The sequence below is a fragment of the Artemia franciscana genome, chromosome 16 (genome assembly GCF_032884065.1).
Source record: "Artemia franciscana chromosome 16, ASM3288406v1, whole genome shotgun sequence".
Classification (NCBI taxonomy): Eukaryota; Metazoa; Arthropoda; class Branchiopoda; order Anostraca; family Artemiidae; genus Artemia; species Artemia franciscana.
In genome coordinates, this window is record NC_088878.1 from 15,486,139 (window position 1) to 15,507,714 (window position 21,576).

The window sequence follows — 21,576 nt, forward strand, 5'->3', positions numbered from 1 at the left end:
TGCAGGCTTGTTGAAAAAACGCTTGTTTCAGACAAACATATATCTTAATAATACTCACTCATACGTCACAGGTCGTTTTTCACATGACGACTACATGAGTACAGTGAAAACGTGCAGAACAAATTCACTCTATCCAGAAAATCAAATTCGTACCCAAAAGCACCGTTCTGATTTCAAAAACTTTGTACTTGGAATATTCCCAGAAAACAAAAGGTCCTTTAACTCTCAGAAAAAAGTCAGTCAACCTGAAAGAGCATATGCTACAAGTAGTGTCTCATTAAGTCTACCACAGGATCTGATGGATCAAAAAGTCAATAAAAAAGCTTTTTCCTGTTTTCTGGGACAAGTTACATATTTCAACCAAGTATCGGTTTCATTTACAACTTATTCAAACACAAATGCTACCAAATCTTAGTGTTTGAAAAGTATTAATTGGCAAAAAGCGACCCAAGACAGCTACGTCTTGTGGGGGATAACCACAAGGATCGTTGCTCCCTTATGTTTTAAAATTCATGATAATTCTGAAAAAAAAATGGGAAAACGTTAAAAACAGGTTAAATTTGTTGTCAGCCTTATCTCCCTCACAAAAAATCCCCCCCCCCCCGAAAAGCTGAAATGGTCATTCTGGTTTGACTCTTGATTATATTGAATTTTTTTTTTCTATACGGTTAAGATGATCAAATAGCTCAAATCCAACAAAACAGGTCAATGATAAGACCGTATACTTGAAAACCAAAGATCCTTAGTATTGTTGGCTTAGGCGAAACGGAACATCAAAATCACCAAAGCTTTAAAGTAGCAGTAACACACAAAATTTAAACGTATTATAATTTTTTTTTTTCAATCCGTAATAGCCCCTGAAATACATAGTTTAGAATGCAAGTCATAAGAACCATAAGCCGATTTGACATCAAGATATTCAAGAAAAAAAATCTCAAAGTATAGGTAATCAAGATATACAGTGGGCTATTACTTGGTTTCAAATCTCGGGTGAATGAGCAACATCACACATTGAAAAGACCACCACGTTGGATAAACGTCTTTCAGCTACCCTATATAAATTTTGCTATCTCACAGCAGACAAAATTTAACTTCATTTTTTCTACGAAATTTAGGTTAATTTTGTCGAAGAAAAGCAACTTGTAAATTGGCTCAATATTTTTCTTTAGAGGGTTCCAAGATAGATAGTAAATTAACCAGAAATTATTAACGTGGTTTCGTAAACTAAGTGATCTTTAGATCACAAAAGTCCAGGAGAACAAGTGTTAAAGCGAAAATACAACCTGTATTTTCCTATTGAAAGGGGAACTGTAATTTGATTTCATTAAAGGGTGTTTTAAAAATATAACTTGACAGTCCAAAAATTTAAATGAGGATTTTACTTTATTTTTCTTCATCTATTGCATTACTTAAGCATTTTACAACGATTCCCTGAAATTTGTTTGATCGTATGGCTCCCTCTCTTCCATTTTATAAAACAATACACACGGAAATTTTTAGTACTACAAAATTTATTGAGCCAAACTTTTACAAACAAAGAAAACGAATGCAGAGGAACCCCAGTTGTCTGACCCCTGTCTAATCTGACGCCCCCTGTAACACGACTTGTCTATTATTATTGAGTATTTTTGACAATATTCGTTAATATAGATAATGCATGACAGAACAGTTTACAACTTGTACGCACCACTACTATTCTGCTTGACGAGCAAGTATTGATTTTCTGTTTTGATAGCTTAGTTTTAATTTGACTACATGTGATCGGGTGTTTTCATTTTAATTAGTGCTAGAAGGTGGAATGACACTGTGCAATTGAAATGTAAGTGTCAGTGTCATGTCCTGTCAAATGTCAGTATCATGTCCTGACACTGACTTTGCACCTTCTGTATAAAGCAAAACGCAATTTTCCCACAATATGCCGTTCTGATTAATTGGAATTGTCAAATTATATTAAAAATTTCACTGAATGTGGCTTTTCCAGGAATGAGTTTGCAAAAACAAAATATACATATCTAATTGTAATGTTCTCTTACATTGAAAATATCCAATAATATGCACGGTTTTAGCTACATCAGCTCCTTCTTCCACTTGTAAGGCAACTTTTGTAGAGCGTATCTGATAAACTAATTTATCGCAAAGATCGTTTCTAACAATTGTCTAATTCATCGTCCATGAATGGAGTATTCAGCATCATCTAAACAATCCCGCTAGTTTTACCTTGAGATGGCTAACCTCAGTCGCAAAAGGATTAAGATATTTTGCGTGACAGCGTAGTTTTAATTTCATTGGATTCTTTGTCTATCCTGGCTATTATTCGTGCCGCCCTTTAGACTAGTCCGTGCCTCCCAGTTTGGAAAACTTCGACTTAAACTGTGAAAAATAATAATAAAAAAATATCCAAAGAAGCATGAAGTAAAAATATATTAATATATTCTATAATTATTCTTCAGCTATAAAATAAACAAAATAAACTCCATATTCTTTGTATTTTTATGCTTAAATTTCGATACATCAAGAAGATACTAACGTTGACAATATTTACAATATATTGTATAATAAACAAATAGACAATATTTGGAGTTTGAACACTTTTGGGTACTCCATTATTAACATGGTTATTTACGGCCCAGTAAATTACAATTTGGTTGCGTACAATTCAATAACTGTGCTGCAAATGCTAAAATACACGGTTGTGTATCAAAACATCCAGTCCAGTCCACTTCTTCAAATTCTACACGAGAAAAAATAGAAGTTTTCAAGCGTTTCTCAGGATAGACTTTTCTTCTTCTTAGGACTAGAATCACAAAAACAAATCCCATTAAGGTTTGATATGATGGTGACGCTAGGCCACGTTGTCCTAGAAGCACCAGCATATACTCTCTTTGTCATATTCGATTTTCCTTACCTTATATAATGCCAATGCAATTGCGAGGAGCAGAAGCTTCTGAAAATTGTGACACTTTTGCAACCTTTTTTAGAGGAACCTTTTTCATTTTCTCAAGATACTGGAATCAGCACCTTTATGCATCAAGGTATCGAACTACCAAGCTTTGCTTTTTAACATTACGTTTGAGCACGATTAGAATAACAGACTAGACCTCGCGTGCCCAGGCACCGTAAAGTGTTGCAGCAACTGTGACCTGCTGGTAAAAGCTGCGGAGCAACAAATGCAACTATATCTCACAGGTAATAAATGCACATGCCCCCGTATCATGTTCGCGATTAACTTTCCGGTTTGACACAATCTTTTTTTGATGACTTAATCCATTATTCTTGAGTATATGATTGAGTGACTGCAGCACAGAGCGGCTAGTTATTCAGAGATATTATTAAAACTTTTTAGCCTATAACCCTAAAATTTAAAATGACAAAAATTATTTTATTATAAAATCACACATGCCATACAGAAAAGGACTTTATTCCCCCTCCCTACTCCAGGTCAAAATCCTTTGGGTCTCAATCAAGATTTTAAGCTGAAAAATAACCCTCGTATGGATCAAAGGAGTGATAACCGTATACAAATAGTGAAAAACTGTATTTAAACAATCAATACAAATCTACTAATGAGCTACAACGCAAACAATATACGCTACAACCCAACAAAACTGTTTCACATAGTATAGTTCCAACAGCATCTTAAAAATCACTTTTTTTCTATATGTATCAAAAGGTCAACAGCGAAAAGTATCACGGTACACAAAAGTAACCAACGCAGCAGTCCAGAATCAAAACACATCAACTACAAAACTCAAGTTTGACAAATCAACAAGGAAAATACATATATTATCTTAGTTAATAGTTAATACTGCAATGCTGATTTACTGGCAAATATAATTAGATATAATAGTTACAATATTTTCCCATCAGAAATCTGTGCAAAACGAAAGTTGACAAATGAAGTTTGAATAACTTTTGGGTTGTTAACTGCGATAATAGCGTTTACCTTTGTTTGGCATGTTTCTGCATTGTAAAGTTCAACATCAATTGAGATGAAAAAAATTTAGATATGTATATAGCACTGATCTTACAAAAAATGAAAGTATAATTGAATTATTCAAAACAATGAAAAATATAGGCATGATTTTAATTTTTAAGCGAACGAATTGGATTACATTTTGTTTTGCATCCTAATTAGATGACATGCAAAGCAAAGGAAGTTTGAAGGACTTATGGGTTGCTAACTTCAATAATAGCAGTTCTTCCAAAAAAATGAAGAGGAAAATTGACTTATTCAAAATCATGAAAAATATAGATATGGTTTCGATTTTTGTGCGAACAACTTGGATTATATTCTGATTTGCATCCTAATTAGATGACATGCCAAGTAAATCATCAAATAATAGTCAGAAGTGTTCTAAATATTTGGGAGTCAACTGTACCAAGTTGCATATAAAACTATTATTGTAGTCCAAAATATGTAACTGAATTAATTTGCACGTGCTTTCCCGTACTATTAGTTTAAATAATACTATTTTACTTTCGTTTGACATGCAATTCCATAGTATCTGTTAGCTTCAAGCAAACAAAGCAGTAATATACATACATATACTCATTAATCTAAGAAAATGGTACAATAAATCTAAGTCATACCATGAAAAATATAGATAATCGTTTTGATTTTTGACAACTGAACTGCGAAACATTTCGATTTTACAACCAACTTTAAGACTTACCAAATTAGCTGTTACTTAATACTCAGATTGTCTTTTTTATATACTCCATGTATTTAAATATAAAAATTTGTATATTGATTATAATGTCGTCCATTTTTGTCTAAACGGAGTATGTTGATTCTTTTGCGTGTGCCAAGTGATGTTTTTTACTTGATAGCAATTCTATCTATTTAAGTTGCATTATTTAAAAACAGGCATTGAAAATACACATAGTCTGCCACTCGCCTATTTAACTTTGGAAAACATTACCAGATATACATATTGAATAAAGTATAGCTTACTGAAATTAACAGACAACCCACAACTTTTTTCCTTTGGAGTTTTACAGACAGAACAGAAAGATAAACAAACTATGAAAGAGCAAAAACGCTGCTTGTTTCAATACAGTATTGAAAAACAAGGTACTCTATTGGTTGAGTCATTGAGTGACTCATGAAAAAACGAGGCACGTAAAGCACGTAAAAACGAGGTTTAGGAAAATAGAAAATACCACAAACGCCATACCGAAAGATATAGAATCAGGAATTGGAACCTTGAAATAGAGAAAGTTGTGTAAAATACTCTATAGTTCTATTAGTGACCTTTTCCGTGATCAGTCCCTATCCCTTAAAACAGATCCTTTGAGAACCCCGCGACCACAAATAAAACGATAGTTACAGTCATGAGACTTCAGAGATAGCTGTCTGAACACTTATTAGCATAGGGTAAATTCAAAAAAATTCTCTAATAACATAATACACTATCACCTAAGGGATTTTTATCAAACTTGATGAAAAGTTTCCCTGAGAAATAGCATGTTACTTAGTATTCTAGTTCTTCATTTCAATATAGGGCTTATTTGCACCAATGTTCTTACCAATGATACATGTAGGTCTGGATAACACCGATAATGAGGAATGAACTTGTAATATTTCTATACTGTTTAAATGGCAATATAGAGTAAAGTAAGATCAGAGCTACTAGCTTTAGAACCTATTAGCACACTAGTGTCCTCTAACACCTCCAGAAAAAGTCATTTTTAGTAGAACTTGGTGTCTTCAGACACAAAGTTCTTAAGGTAGCTGAGTGCATATTCATGCAGGGGAGGAGGAGAGGAAGGGGGGATACCTCAAATAAATTCAAATTGATACTCTTCCCAAACAACAGCGGCCTGATAACATTTTTTTTTGCATTTTGACCCTCTTCAGAAAAATCATCTTCACCCTTAAGATTGTACGAGCCTGTATAGAACCTTGATGGGATAGATCCAGGCCACCCTTAGTTTCGCCAGCACCCCGAGACATAGCCTACAACCATGGGCAACCACAAAGAAGGGAACTGTCCCTCTTTCCACTTTTTTCGAGAAGAATAAAACTTTTAGTGTTTTGAAGGGGATAGTTCTCCTGAATGACGAGCTTTCTGCAAATTTGTAGCTTTAACATAGTTTTTTTTTTTTTTTTTTTTACTGTAAAAAATAATAATAAGAGAATCAGATTTCCACGTATTTCTCAATTCTTATAAAGCTTTATCATTTAAACATGAAATGAAAAAGATGAAAAAAGAAAGACCTCAAGCAACTCATGAAAGTTTTGAAGCTCATTATGGATGACCAAAATAAATAAAAATAATACAATACTTCGCAATATTTACTTTTCTGCCACAAAATATTTATTGTCAAACGTTTGCCTCCTCCCTTTTCAACTTTAGTAGCCCCCCCCCCCCAGTAAAATGTGTGCAGGAGCTCAAGATTGCAATGCCACTTTTTAGAATACAAAGACACACAAAAGACCCTAACATTAATCCAGATGGAGATCTTAACTTTTTCCCTGAAATCAACGAAGATAACTCTAAAATCAGCATTAATAATAGGATATTAATTCGAACATATCTTCCAATCGATCATTCATTCTCAGTTCTTAATACAGGAAACTTAATCAGAATTTGTTACAAAAGTCTGCAGGGTATCCCTGCTACTCATTTTGTTATTAAAAGTTAATAACTTATTAGCATTACTAGTGTCAGAGAACAATAGCAGTAAAGCATAGTTTATACAAATCATATCTAAATTTTAGAAAAAATATAAACAACGCAATTAAACTGGGCCATTTTACAAAAAATGTCCTTGTTGATTAGTTAAACTAGGTCGACCAAATGGTAAAGTCAGCCAAGGACATAAAATTATGAACGAACACGGACTTCCCAAATGCTAGTTCTCCTCAATCCAACCGTTGGTCTGGCAATACTGGAAAACTTAAACATGCTAAACGTTACTTTTGGAAGCATCTTTTCCAATAGCTCCAAATTTCTAGCATTCCAATTTCCAAAAAGATCTAAATGATTCAAAGATTTGCAGAGTTGCAAATGAGTGAAGGCCATTATTGGTATATTATAACAACGGGAAGCTGCTAGATATTCTAGCGATGGTAAGGACTTCGCAATAGCATCAATTGAATCTTCTGTAATATTAATAGCATCGCTTATGTCAAGCTCAAATAGCTTAGGGCATTTTATGCATAGACTTTCTATATGCTCGTTTGTTAATTCATGTCTGAATCCACTTATATTTAGTCGACGTAATCGATTGGGTAAACTGACAAATAGAGAATCCAGTGAAAATTTCGACAGTCCAGTCCAAGCTATATTCAAAGCTTCCAAATGTTTACAATTTTCGACAATTGTTTTAAGCCCAACTCCCATCAGACCATAACACATTGCTAGATTCAATGTTTCAAGGTTTTTCATACTTGAAATGGCTTGACACGACTCATCATTAAGAGTACAATGTTCCAAACTCAATTTTTTTATTCTCCTTGATGCAAAGAGCAATTGATTCAGTGACTTAACAGATATAGTAGCCATTGTTAAGTCTAAATAGATAAGTGGCAAAGAATTGGGAATGAATTGAAATGCTGGATCCTGGACATGTATTCTTGTACAGCGAGCATAATGCACACCTCGATCTAGAGCAATACCAAAATGCTGAGGTTTCAGCATTTTGCTGCTAAGATCAACTTTTCGCCACAGGGATTCATCAGAAGCCAGCCTGTTCCAATTTTTACAGACAGATAGACACTTTGCAAGACAAGGTTTAGGCAAAAGGGAAAATATATAAATCATTAGCTCATCAGATAGATTCAGAAATCCACCTTCACTCTCACTATATACTTTACGTTTTTTATAGCCACTATAGCTCCCAGGTACTTGTTCACTACTATCCATTGCCAGGCTTATTAGTGAATATGGATTTTCAATATCAGCTGGATCATTGCCATTATTATTATGAAATTCAGCAGGTGAGGGGAATGACGTTGGAGGGGTTGGTGCAGGATCTGCAGAGTCACACGAATCATCACTAACTGGAACAACTCCCATGTCAGCAAGAATCTCTGACTCCACTGGGACTGTTTCAATACTCCATCGTTTGGTTTTTGGCATCCTGAAATAACGTAGATATTAGAACCAATGAATTCAAAATTGCATTTACTCATTTTAAGACGAATAGCACAATGTCTTAACGTGGCGCTACTCTGTCAAAACATACTAAGCTCTGAGATTTCAAATAATCCAGCAGGCCAGGTGATTATCTGTAGATCTAAGGACCTCAGTCTTATAGGTGAACAACGTCAGTCATTTGCAGATACACTTTTACATCCCTCAACAAAAGGATTGAATTTCTAAACGTAAAAAGGGATTATAATTCTTCTAAAGTAAATTTTTCCTCCTCCGTTTTTTTCCATATCCCTCTTCTCCAAGAGTGGGGTTGACCTGGAACATCATAGAATTATGTTCTGGTACTGCCTTTGTAATGAAATTTAAATACCATGACTGAGAAGATCTTACCCCAGTGAACCTGTCTTACATCATTTGGCTGAATATATGAACTAGAGGAGCGGGTAAAATTTGCAATAGCTTTCTATATCTTTGTGTGGAGCTGATTGATGTTTGCAGGCCCTTTGAAGAGACTAAGCCATTGATAAACATTACTATGAAGAGTCAAAAACTCCATTGGTGAAGAGTGGTTAGTATCAAATATCCCCTTTTAGGCTATGTTAGCTATCCCTTGGGTCAAATTTGGAAGGGGATTTCCTCTATTACCTATGTGTGTGGATATACATGTACCCATAGAGCAGGAGATGAAGTCCCTTTATCACCTGAATCAACCAAAATCTCTGCATAATCAGCAAATTTAACACAGATAAATAGCATTTAACAATCAAGTACTATTAAACATTTGTTTAATATAATAATGGACACCATTTATGTTATACGCCTTCCTCCAAGTTGAAAAATACAAACAAAAATAATGCTTAAAGGAAACCAGAAAAAGATCTTTTCAAACAAGAGAAAGCTATTATAAGAGATTAATATTGGTTTCTTACGGCTTTCCCCTACAAAACAAATTTTGAATCTTACTCTCCCTCCACACAAAGAAAAAACTAAAATGATGTTTTTTTAAGCATATATTATAGGACATATTAAACTTGCATGTGGTTTCATTTGGATAAACTCATTCCGAGTCTAATAATTATGACAATATCCCAATTCGCAATATGCATTGAAGTTAACAACAAATGTGTGTAATTGTAAAACAAAATGTGATATGTAACAACACTGAAAAATAGAATAGGGTATTACATTCTTTTCTTTTGATAGTTCTAAGCCCTTGGTCTCTTTCTTTGTCATCCCATCAAAGTTAACATTTATATGTATTAAGCAAGATGTCGTTTTAAGCTTAAAAAACAAAACAAATAACTTTAATAAGATCTCCCAACAAATTCTTGATTTGGCCAGTGTTTTCAAGAAAAATCATAAAGCGTCATAAAACTGAACTAGGATATACTTGGGAAATTTCAACTGATGTTGGATTTTAAATATTACTGAATGAATTATTATTACTAGTAATGAAATATTACTGAAAGAAATTTAGTCATCTTTTGAAGTACCAGTTATGTAAATCAATTACAGGTAAACTAATGATCTTTCAATTTTAGAGTATGACAAATTATACTACTACCACTACTAACAACTTACCACAGCACTAAGCCACCGGAGGCCAATACAGCTACGCACGCTCCTCCTCCATCCCAAACTATTTAAAGTCTCCCTCCCAAGAATTTCCCTTAATCTTTCCTTATGACATCCTTCCACCCACTAGGACGACCTGTTTTTCATTTAGCCCTATACGGTTAGCCGAAAAGGACAATCTTTGGTAATCTGTTATCCTTTATCCACGCGACATGCCCTGGTTATTTCAACCTTTCTCTCATTACAGCCATAGAGAGCGGAATTCTGCTTCACTTTTTGCACAGCCTACTATTTGAGATACGATCAGTCAGTCAGGTACACAAACCAATCCGTAGGTATTTCTCAAGAAAACATCTAGCAAATCTTCCTCCATTTTCTGAAGCACCCATGCTTTAGAACCATGGCTGACTACTACCATCACTGTAGATTGTTCTTAAAGATTAACATAAAATTTAAAAACATTCACGAACTTGTGGAAAGGCCAATCACTTTCAACTTTGCTTCTGAGTTTCTGTGAGCAGTACCATTAGTGCTTTGACCAACAATGTTCAAACTTAGCATGAATGTTTCAGTACATAGTTCTGTACATAATTGCTTTGTGAGATTACCTTCATTGCTGAGGCTTGGACACAATTAATAAATGCAAACACAAACAGAAGCAAATCCAATGGAAAAGTGCATAGTGAAAACACCCACTAATGAATCCTAAACACCAAAAGCAATTAAAGAATGACAGCATAAATTTTTGAAGGAATAGAGCTGTCTCTATTACTTTCACTACACTATAGTTACATAATCTAGTAATAAAGATTGAATTTCAGAGAACCTTATTGTAGACGTTTCAAGTTCCTATCTACAAAAATGTGAAATTTTGTATTTTTTTTGCCAGAAGGCAGATCATGGATGCGTGTTTATTTGTTTGTTCGTTTTTTTGTTTTGTTTTTTCCCAGGAGCGATCGTATCGACCCAGTGGTCCTAGAATCTTGCGAGAGGGCTCATTCTAACCCTCTCATTCTAGAATAAGTTCTAGTGCCCTTTTTCAATGACCAAAAAAATTGGAGGGCACCTAGGCCCCCTTCCACGCTAATTATTTCCCAAAGTCACCGGATCAAAATGCTGATATAGCAATTTTATTCAGCGTAGTGGAAAAACCTTATAACTATCTCTTTGGGGACGACTTACTCCCCCAGAGTCCCCGTGGAAGGGACTACAAGTTACAAACTTTGACCAGTGCTTACATATAGTAATGTTTATTTGGAAGTGTACAGACGTTTTCAGTTTTTTTTTTGTTTCGGGAGGGGGGGTGTTTAAAAGAGGGGGATATGTTAGGGGAACTTTCCTTGGAGGAATTTATCATGGGGGAAGAAAATTTCCATGAAGGGAGCACAGGATTTTCTCGCATTATTTGAAAAAAAACCAATGAGAAAATAAATACGAAAAAGTTTTTTCAACTGAAAGTAAGGAGCAGAATTAAAACCACTTAAAACGAACCCATCAACGCATATGATGGGCTCACCTCCTCCTAATACCTCGCTCTTTACGCTAAAGTATTTTTAGTAATTGCAACTATTTATTCTACGGCTTGTGTGATTCAGGGGTCATTCTTAAGAAATTGGGATAAAATTTAAGCTTTAGTGTAAAGAGAAAGGTACTGACGAGGGTGTGAACCCCCTCATATACGTAATAAAAACATGAGGATACAGAAGTTCGTTACGAAAGCTAATTTATAAGTTACGTATTTCTTTTACTAATAAAAACATTCGTAAAAAAATTAAAAGTTCTAGTTGCCTCTCTAAGTAACCAAAAAATTGAGGGAGCAACTAGGCCTCCTCCCCCGCTCCTTTTTTTCTCAAAATCGTTCGATCAAAACTATGAGAAATCCATTTAGCCAAAAAAATAGATATGCAAATTTCGTTTTAATTATTCATCTGCGGAGATCCAAAATCAAAACATGCATTGATTCAAAAACGTTCAGAAATTAAATAAAAAAAATTTTTTACGGAAAGTAAGGAGCGACATTAAAACTTAAATCGAACAGAAATTACTTAGTATGTGAAAGGGGCTGCTTCCTCATCAATGCCCCGCTCTTTACGCTAAATTTTTTTTACTGTTTTAAAAGTAGATTTAAAAGTAGAGTTAAGAGAAAGAGTCAAACTTTAACGTAAAGAGTGGGGCGTTGATGAGGAAGCAGCCCCTTTCACATACTAAGTGATTTCTGTTCGTTTTAAGTTTTAAAGTCGCTCCTTACTTTCCGTTAAAAAAACTTTTGTTTTATTTAATTTACACAAAGGAACAGACTATTTGTACTGATTCTAAAAGTGCAAAATTTATTAAAAAGGATGATAATGGAAACTTGTTTATTATTTATTTTTCCTAGTGATGATTGTATTGGATCACTTAGCATAGGGAAATTGGAGAGGGTTCATTTGAACAGAAATTTACAGTTTGAGCGTCAGGCAAATTAAACAAAAGAAAAAAAAATACAGCAAGGTTTACCATTCAGGCAATGTTTTACAAAACTACAAGGCCCTTAATATCACAAAATGCCATTAGGCAAACATTTTGAGACAGCAAATGATTTAAAAAATTCTGAAGTACCTTATGATAAATCTCTCCAAGGACATACTATCGCACAGTGGGACATTGTTTACCAAAACATGAAAAGCATTCTTTACACAATTAAACACTTATTATAGACATACTGCAAACAAGACGGAGGGAGTTGTCTGGCAGCAGAAAGCTAACACAGAGAGAAATATTTTATACCATTGATTGATTTCTTATACGATTAAGGTGAAATGCCACTGCAGACTTGAGAACATAAAATTGTGAGAGCAACAGCTACCCTCGCTTAAGGAGGAAACTTATTTAACATAAAAAATGAAAACAAATTAATCACATTACCATACATTTGTTTATTATAACACTAACCAATTGATTCTAGAACATTTACAATACAAAACTGTAGAAAATGTGCCATGAGAATAGGAGCAGGAATAAACTTCAAATGTCAAGCCTTCAAATAAACTTCAAATGTCAAGCCTTCAAATGTCAAAACTAAGTTTTCATAAGAATAAATCACAAAAACAAGTTTTTCTTCAGGAAAGTAAAGATCAAAGCTAAAATTTGCGAAATCATCCTAAATGTAAGAGTGACTGTGCTCTTGAAAGTAGGTGCCGTACAGGGGTACAGGGATACTTCGAAACAAACGAGAAAACATGACCTATCAGGGACTTAATTTTGCCGAAAATATCTGTAAAGAGCTCTATATAGAAATTGGGTCATACCAGAGAAGAAAGAACAAACTGTAATTTATTAAAGAGTCTATAAGGCGAATTTGACATGCAAACAGGAGCTGGGAAGAGATATATTCATGCCCCTTTACAGTATACTACTGAAAATGGATCCCAGGTTTAAACAACTTGAGGACCTGGACAGCAAATTCTCTTTCCAAGAGATTTCCACCCTCCTAGATCCATAATTGCATTAAAATTTGATAGTGCTTTTGAAAACACAAGCAAAGAAGAGCAGTCAGCAACGAGGAAGCTGCAACGGGAGTTCACCAACAATTCAGACTAAAGTTCTAAAAGGAGGACCACTTGAGCTCTTGGAGTTTACCCAGTCGTAAGGTCTCAATGACTGTGTACTTGATATCATTATTATTCAGCACACATAATCTCAAAGCTAGAACAGAGCAGTAAAAGAGAGGGAGTATTATTTTATTAATTCGGGAAAAGACAGCATTTTCTGAGTCCTCTGTGGGTGGCACCAATGCCAGTTACGCCACTGCCTGTGTGCACCTATGTTGTACGTGATTTTTCAACTATTGGAGGGTGAGGGGCTCTGCAAGCTCCTATTAACGGCTGAACGTCCATTGTATTTTTCTTCACCGTCATAAGCGCTATTTATTCCGCATTTTACTTAGTGAACATACTAGATAGCTTTGTGCTGCCTGTGTAATGCTGTCTATGTCATACAAAATTTTCCGAATAGTGGAGGGGGGGGGCTCCGCAAGCTCCTATTAATGGCTAAAAGTTTATCATCTTTTTTCATCATCAAAGGAGCTATTGACCCAGCATTTAACTTGCAGAACATATCAGAAAACTTTGCAAAATGAAACAAAGTATATCAAAAGTATGTAAAAATATTCATTTGTTTTGAGAGCATTATTTATTCAACAACTCAGTTGGACTGCACTAATAATGACAAACAAATAATATATTTAGATTTTTTCTCTATATGACAATCGAGGAGTCTTTCCATCAGATCTGAGGGAAAATATCCTCCTCTTTTCCATCTTCCACACCCTATCAACTCCCATCTCTTTAGTCACAATAGTGGTGAATAGAGCAAACCCCTGCATCTTTTCCATACCTGACTTACCAGATACATTTTATCAAGTGTGTCATATCAAACTGTCAAAGACAGTGCAAATCTTTTAAGTTTTTATTCAACTTTCTACTGACTGGCGCCAACTAGTTACTTTTTTTTATTTTTCATCTAGGCTTGATAAAAGTCTTCTAATTTTATTTAATTGATATCTCATAGTTTTTTGCAGATCAGATTTCATACTTCCTTGTGGTTTCTGAGCCAAACTGGAAACAACATAGGCTTTGAACAGGTATCATTTTTTTTTCATAATTATGAAAAACTACAATAGGCTACTAATCAAGTTTATAGGCAATATTAGATACTTTTTTAGAATAAATACATTTAATAATAAAGTTCACTTCTCTTTTTTAAAAACATACTTTTTGGCATCGTTTTCCCTGTTACTTATAATTTGTTCAAAGTGTAAGGACAACTGATACCTAAATAAAGCTTAGAAAGCACAAATGAAGTTCTTACCTTAAGGGCTGTTTAAGGACAGCATTCCACCTGCTATTTGTGGCAAATTTTTGTTTGCTTCAGCCTTCATTTATTAATTCTTTATAATTACTTTTTAAGTTTCATGGATCGTGTGACCTTATTCCTGCTCACGTTTTATCTTCATGTCTCACTTTATTGATCTTCAAAGAAGCATTAAAAGTCATTGAAGAACTAATTTGTTTTTTTTTTAACTGACTTAGTCTTAATATACGTTGATTGTAGGAATACTTTCAACATTTTCAAATCATTTTATTTTTGCTCCAGAACTCAAATATTAGATCACAACTGAAATTTTACAAAAATTTGAGTATATAATCGAAAATTTTCCTCAGAGCCTAACTCGTTTTTGCACTCAGTAGCAACTTAGGCTGTTTTGGAGTAGGGCTTGATTCATCTGCATGATAAGTAGGTCTGCAAGATAACTATGGAATCCCACAGCTAGGGCTTATCTTTCTTTTTGCACCAATTCAAGGTTGTCCCCATTTTGCACTGAATCAGGACCTAGCTCGTTTTTGCACAAGTCATTTCACAACACTCATAAGAGTGTTGACATAGTCTGACCCTAGCTTGCATATACGCTGCTTCAGGACTTTGCTTGTTCCTGCGCAGAATTGGTTTCTTATGGATTATTTGCGCAGCGTGGTTATTACCCATGTAGCTGTAATCGTCACATCATCTAGATGGCATATTTTAGACTTCTCAGCCATTCTGATTAAAATGCTTGTCTTAAATTTTATCTGATACCATACAGGGTTGGAAGATGGGTGCCCAGAATGTTGAAGGGAGGTTAGGTTGCCCTTCAATTGCATCTAGTCTTTAAAAAAGAGCCAGAGCACAAAATTTGGGACAATTTCAATTAATTTTAATTAATTTTTTTTATTTCAATTTTATTAGTATAATACGCATAACAAATAAAATACACTGGGTCACCATGGAAAGACAAAGCTCGTGATTGTGGTGACCTCTTTCTCATTTATTGAGCTCTTTCTCAATAAAACACGTTTGTCATGCATGATGGTCCCAGAAAAAAAAAATGAAAACCTTTCTTGTGAATGTGGTTTCAAAAAGCTGTTATGTCTACATTTTTATATTTTCCCTTTGATCAATTTTGGACCTTGAAAAGGGCACTAACCCTTGTGATTTAGCATTTTGCACCTAGCTTGACTACTTGTTTTAAGTCCCTTTAAAGTCAAGCTTTTGGACCTTTAGACTGTTCTGAGTTAAATAGCTATCTCAAAATTTAGACCCACTGCCAAGGGTGAGACAGTGATATGGGGCAAAGAGGACACAGATGGTGGCCTGGCTACCCACCAGTCGGTTTTGGTACATAAAAAGAGGATTAGAACTCAAAATTTGCAATCAATTAAGTCCTTTCCAAATTTTATAGCCATCCATACTAAGCAATAGTAGACAAGCAGGCGTTATTTGATTGCCTGCATTTTGATTATTCTAAAGCCATGACTGCAAAGTTCCAAGCTTGTAAGTTTGGACTACATGTTGTGTCTTGGATAAAAGATTATTTCAGAAGTAGATTTCAGTCAGTTTCTGTTGGTTTGGCAACCTTCATTGAGGACCAAGGTTGTCAGTAATGTCTGACAAGGTAGTTAAATTGGTCCTACTTTATTATGCTTTTTTGTGAATGATTTGTTTCTAATAATTGAAAATTTGACTATTAAGCTTTTTGTAGATAATGTTCATTGCTTTGATAAAACGATGTTGATGAGGTTTCAGCGGTCATGTGAAAATGCTATGTGTTTGTCATGTACAAGACTCTTGTTAGGCTGTTGGTGGAGTGAAATTCTTCACAGGGATACTCATTAAACAAGTTGAACTTGAATCCTGGTTGAAAAAGTACAATGGTACACAAACAAGTGTGTCCCATTTTGTAAGCATTTACCATATCAGAGGTTAATGGAGGGACTAGAGTTACCAATTTTGGAATTCAGATGGGAATTGATTTGACATCATTACCACTTATTACATCATCAATCATATTGAAAATGAAAACCCAATTTAGCTTTTGAATTTTTAAAGCATCATATGATATGTCAGCATACACATTGAAATTTACCTGCCCAAACATGAGTGATGTATAGAATTTTTAATTTTGTCAACAAGGTTCACCAGCTATTGAACCCTTTTGTTGATAGCCTTGTTCATGCTGAAAGTCTTTCATGAGTTTATAAATCACCCAATATCAATGTTGGTGGAAACAAAGAAACCTTTGAGGAATTTTCAGGTTACTTACAGTTTTAATTCAGGATGGTCATGCTGGAACCCCAACCCAAAGGGGTTGGAAACAGAGCATATATACTGTTTAATGAAAGCAAACACAGATTGATTGCAGATATTACATCATTATGTTTCATGTTTAAACATTAATGTATTGATGCATGGGCAGAGGTTAAACCTACATATTATCTTGTTCTTTATCAATTTAAATATTTGATTTTGTTATTTCAATTCTCTAAACTTATCTCAAAGAGAGGAGTTGCTAGTTGTGTCTTTACAATCAAAACAGATTCATTGGAGATATGCAAGCAAGGCACTTTTGAACCATCCCCTCTGATCCCCCAAGTCCAAAGATTTGTGCAAATTTCTCCTTGGTGATTCTAATAAACTTTGACAGTGTTTTAAATGAAAATCACATAAACTTTGATAACTACAATTTGACTTTGAGTGGTTAAACTTATAACAATGACTCAAAACTTAAATCATTTTAAATCCAAAGGAATGTCAGCTTCTCCAGGGGGGGGGGGGAATCTGATAGAAAGGAAACTTTGTTTTGTGGTAAAAAAAACGCCAAAATTTGCTCTTTAAATTTTTATTTAGTGACATTTACCCCTTATTTTAACGACCTCTAAGGGCTCAAACAGTTGAGTTCAATCCATGATTGGCTAAAGTTGCCACTTCCCCAATGCCCTTATTTAGAATTATGTTATCCACTGATTTTTTTTTGTCCCTATACATTTGCTTGTGTTTGGTTGGCCTATTAGCATTTTTAGCAGAAAGTAATTAAAGCTTGACAATTCTTCCCTTCCCCTATATCAGGCTAAACTTTAAATCATGTTTTATTCTAGAAAATTCCTTCCTAGAACTTGAGTTAATCCCCTAAAAACAAGATTAGAAGAATAGTGACACAGTGAGCCATAACGTTGAACGAAAAGTGGGTGATTTTGACTGTTTTATATATAGTTTTTTTTTTTTCTTTATTGACAAGGGCAGAATACCAAGTACTGGTTTGGGAAATTCTGGTTTTTGTCCATCTCAGCATTGCACAGTATTGCATGTTGAGGCTTAAGAAACTGCATAAGACAAGGTGTGATGAAGACTGTGAATTGGCAAAACAAACTAGAAAAAGAAACAAAACAGAAAGCACCTCCAGATATACCCTCTCCTACCACATATCTTGAGCACAAATATGCAACAGTAAGACTTAAAAGAATATTCAGAAGGAGCAAAAAAGATAGCACGAGAAAGATTTTGCTCTAAAATCAATCCCCAAACTGCTGCAGCTAAAGTTCACAAATATATTAACAAACTGATTAATAATGACAAATCTATTGGTATAAGGAATTAAGATATACGAATAAATAACAGGTAAATTTTAAATGACAAAGAGTTGACAGAACTGGTTGCTGAGCAATACAAAAGACACAGTATATTCGCCAAATAGATAACCTCCCTTTTATGTTCTGCCAAAATCCCCCTTACATAAACCTTCTCTTGAAAAACCCTTCCTTTTTGAAGAAATAGAGCAGGCAATAAGCCTGAGCAACCAGAAGTCTGCTCCTAGACATGATGAATACCCCCTGATTTTAAAGACTTCATGCAAAGAAATTACTTTTTCATGGAGACCTTGCAAGGCTAGTTCATGAAAACCATAAAATAGAATAGCCAGGACAATTAGTTTGAACGTTTCTTAGTTTTAATTCTTTCTCACAATCTAGCATATTCAATTACTGCCCAATTGAAACGCTTTATCCTTCTTTTGGGGCCATACATTTTGAAAGTGATGATCCTTCACCACTAAGTCCTTGACATTCTGGTAAACTATTTCAGGAAACCCAAAATTCTTTCCTGGTTTCTTGTGCCTACACATTAAGTCCAACTTTAGAGCATCAGAAATCTAAGCACAGTTATTAAAGGACTCCAGAATACTGTCAAGCAAGGTGATTAAGGGCAGGTGTCTTCTGAATGTTGGTCTATTTCATGAAAGAAATTGTTAATGCCTTGGCTTAGAAGCATTCTAATGTCTTAGGCAGATTAACTTGAAAAGTTGGTTTAATTCACTAATTTTTGAACTAAAGCATTTAGATATTTTTCAGAGATTAAAACTCAAAATAGAAGATTTTTCAATCCAATGATCAATAGGTGTTATTTGTTGCTCTGTTAATCAATATTAGTCGCATTGGCCACAGGCCTTCATCTTTTTCCTGTCTGCTAATTTGACTGTTGCCTTTAACAAAGGAGTTCTGATGCCTTTTCCCTCAGAACATGACCAAAAAACAGACCCAATACATATTCGATGTTTTATTGGAATTTAACTGTATTTCATAACCTTAAATTACAAAATGGGGTTTCAATTCTTGTAACCTTCACAGCTGTATAATTGTGATCCAGGTTTCATATTTTATTTCATTCTTATGCTTATTCCAAGAGGAGATAGAAGAACTGAATTCAGGGTTGCTGTTCTCCCTACTTTGTAGGCCTTAGAAGAAAGGACTTAGTTCAAAAATTAGAAAATGAATCAAGACCTCAGAAGATAGGGGACAAAAAATGCAGCTACTGTTGTCCAACTATCTGTTCTTGCATATCTTGGTTCATCAGCAATCCTCTTACTCAACAAGGATTTCATGGCACATATTCTTGGTTAAACAAGCAAGAATTGTGCAAGCTGTTTTTTTTTCAGCTTGAGTTACGAGATTAAAAAGTTGGTGATTATAAAGCAGCCACTATAACTGCTTTTTGTTTCTCTTTCATTTCATCCCATCTTTCTCACAAATTAAAAGAGCTCTCCCCTATCAATATGCTTTGAATTTGAGGAAAAAAGACCAGTTAGACAACCAATATGTTCATTTCCTAAAACTACTAAATAAATAAAAACTCTGCATAAAAAAATACTCTGCTGTGCAGCTTCTCTGATAGTTACAGACTTACAGCAGCCTTTTTATAGCAATAAAAGTTCTAAGAATTTTGCAACAACTCGGAGACATTAAATAAGTCTGGTTGGGGTTTAGAAGTAACTATTCTATAAGAATTTGAAGAGAAATACAAATGTTTAAACCATTGTTGTGGTTTTCTTGTTGGCCAAAATAGTTGACAATAATTGTAGATCTATTCCCTATAGAAAACTGATCTGGACAATTAGTGTCTATGTAATGCTGTTATAGGGCTAATATGTTTTATTTTTAATGTTCAATCTTTCTTGGACATTTAAAACATGAAAAAGTAAAATGATGTATAAAACTGCAATAAAAAAAAGACCATTCATTGAAAATTCCATTGGCAGGAATGGTTTTGCCAGGCATGAGATTAGCCAAGTACCTTCTACCCCTGCCTCAACAACTGGAAGAATAGGAGTCAAGGCACAAACTTCATGGAATACATACAAATGTTTTTGAAAAAAAAATGGTTAAAAAGACTGTAGACAGTTTTGTTTGGCCATTAAGATACCTCTCAATATATAATGTACTTTCTTTTTAAATATCACTGAGTCATGTCAAGTCAAATACTAGCACCCTCTAAATATGCCACTGGGGGGGGGGTGCATTGTCAAAAAAGTGATCATGTTATTTGGAAAGAGCACAAAATAAGGTAGCTAATGGTAGTCCTATTTTTTTTATAGTGTTTCCTTCAGAAGAGTGGTAACTCTTGCACTGACATCCTCTATTTTTTCAGCAGAAATTTAAGTTGCACAAAGGTGTTTCTAAATTTAGCAAATAGATTTGCAAATCTTTAACACCTTAGAAGCCAAGATTGACTAAAGGTATTTTGGAAAAGATCTGAAACAGCAGGAGACATGCTTGAAAAAAAAAATGAGAGAAACATTAAAATTCCTAATTTCATCTTCATTTTTATGGTTTTGTTTACTTCTTTGACAATTCATCCCTGGCCATAGCCTCACAAAACCCTAGGCTATATACAAAACTAAACAAAAGATTGCAAGGTAAAGGTCTGGAATAGCTGCTCTTCCAAAGCAGATATGCAAGAATAATTTCTTTTTTAGATTACTAATATTATGTTGATTTTTATTGCATGTTTGGCAATTTATCCAATGCCCCCTTTTATGGGTTCATATAGCCCTAGACTGTACAAAAAGTTTCCTAAAAAATTAGGGTTCTTACTTTATAATATGAAGAATGTGACAATATGTAAATTATTATGTTAGGTTTTTTTACAAACTGTAGTCTAGGGCCATACGAGATCATTAAGGGGGGGGGGAGGATAAATTGTCAAAAACTTAATCAAAATCAAAAACCGAACATGAAATAAGCAGTCTAAAAGTACAGTCAACTCTCAAAAATTTGACACTCAAATAATTTTATTCTCTGGATAATTATCACTTTTTCCATGGTTGCTTGAAAAACATTTAATAGAAGAAAAAAAAAAACACCTTGATAATATGAACTTGTAAAAAGAGCATCTTGCTTGGCAACACTCTATAGTTTGAAGTTTCACACTACTATGTAATATAAAAAGATGGTGTTTGTTAAATCCCATTGGGAGATGTGTTATGAACAACAAACATAGATTAAATACTTTTCAGTCAGTTGGCTGTCTACTTTCAAATTGTGCTGGTATGTTGTGTCTCTTGCAACTGTTTTTCCTTGAGCTCTGAAACAACACGAGTTTTTCCAGAAAAACAAGTGTCTTTTAACTAATGAGAAATGGCTTGCTATTCAAGCACTTGAGATCAGAAACAAAAATGTAGCTAAACAGTTTGTTATTTTACTGTCTACTTTATCAATGATACCAAAAAAAACAAGGGTCATATCCTTGGAAGTGGCAGCAAAAGCATGGGAAGAAA

At 34.3% G+C, this 21,576-nt stretch overlaps 2 protein-coding genes across 3 annotated transcripts in view; both read right to left on the reverse strand.

Annotated features, from left to right (window-relative positions):
• Positions 1 to 21,576, reverse strand: part of LOC136037121 (rab-like protein 6) — a 79,200-nt gene that overhangs the window by 54,122 nt on the left and 3,502 nt on the right. The window contains exon 2 of one of the 2 annotated variants that reach the window (XM_065719604.1): positions 59 to 245. The exons of the other annotated variant lie outside the window; for it this stretch is intronic. The gene's annotated coding sequence lies outside the window, so the exon portion shown is untranslated. The remainder of the gene's footprint in view (positions 1 to 58; positions 246 to 21,576) is intronic. 2 annotated transcript variants of the gene reach the window in all.
• Positions 6,831 to 8,087, reverse strand: LOC136036777 (S-phase kinase-associated protein 2-like). The gene has a single exon (XM_065719103.1). It carries the CDS (start codon positions 8,085 to 8,087, stop codon positions 6,831 to 6,833), a length of 1,257 nt encoding a protein of 418 aa, XP_065575175.1.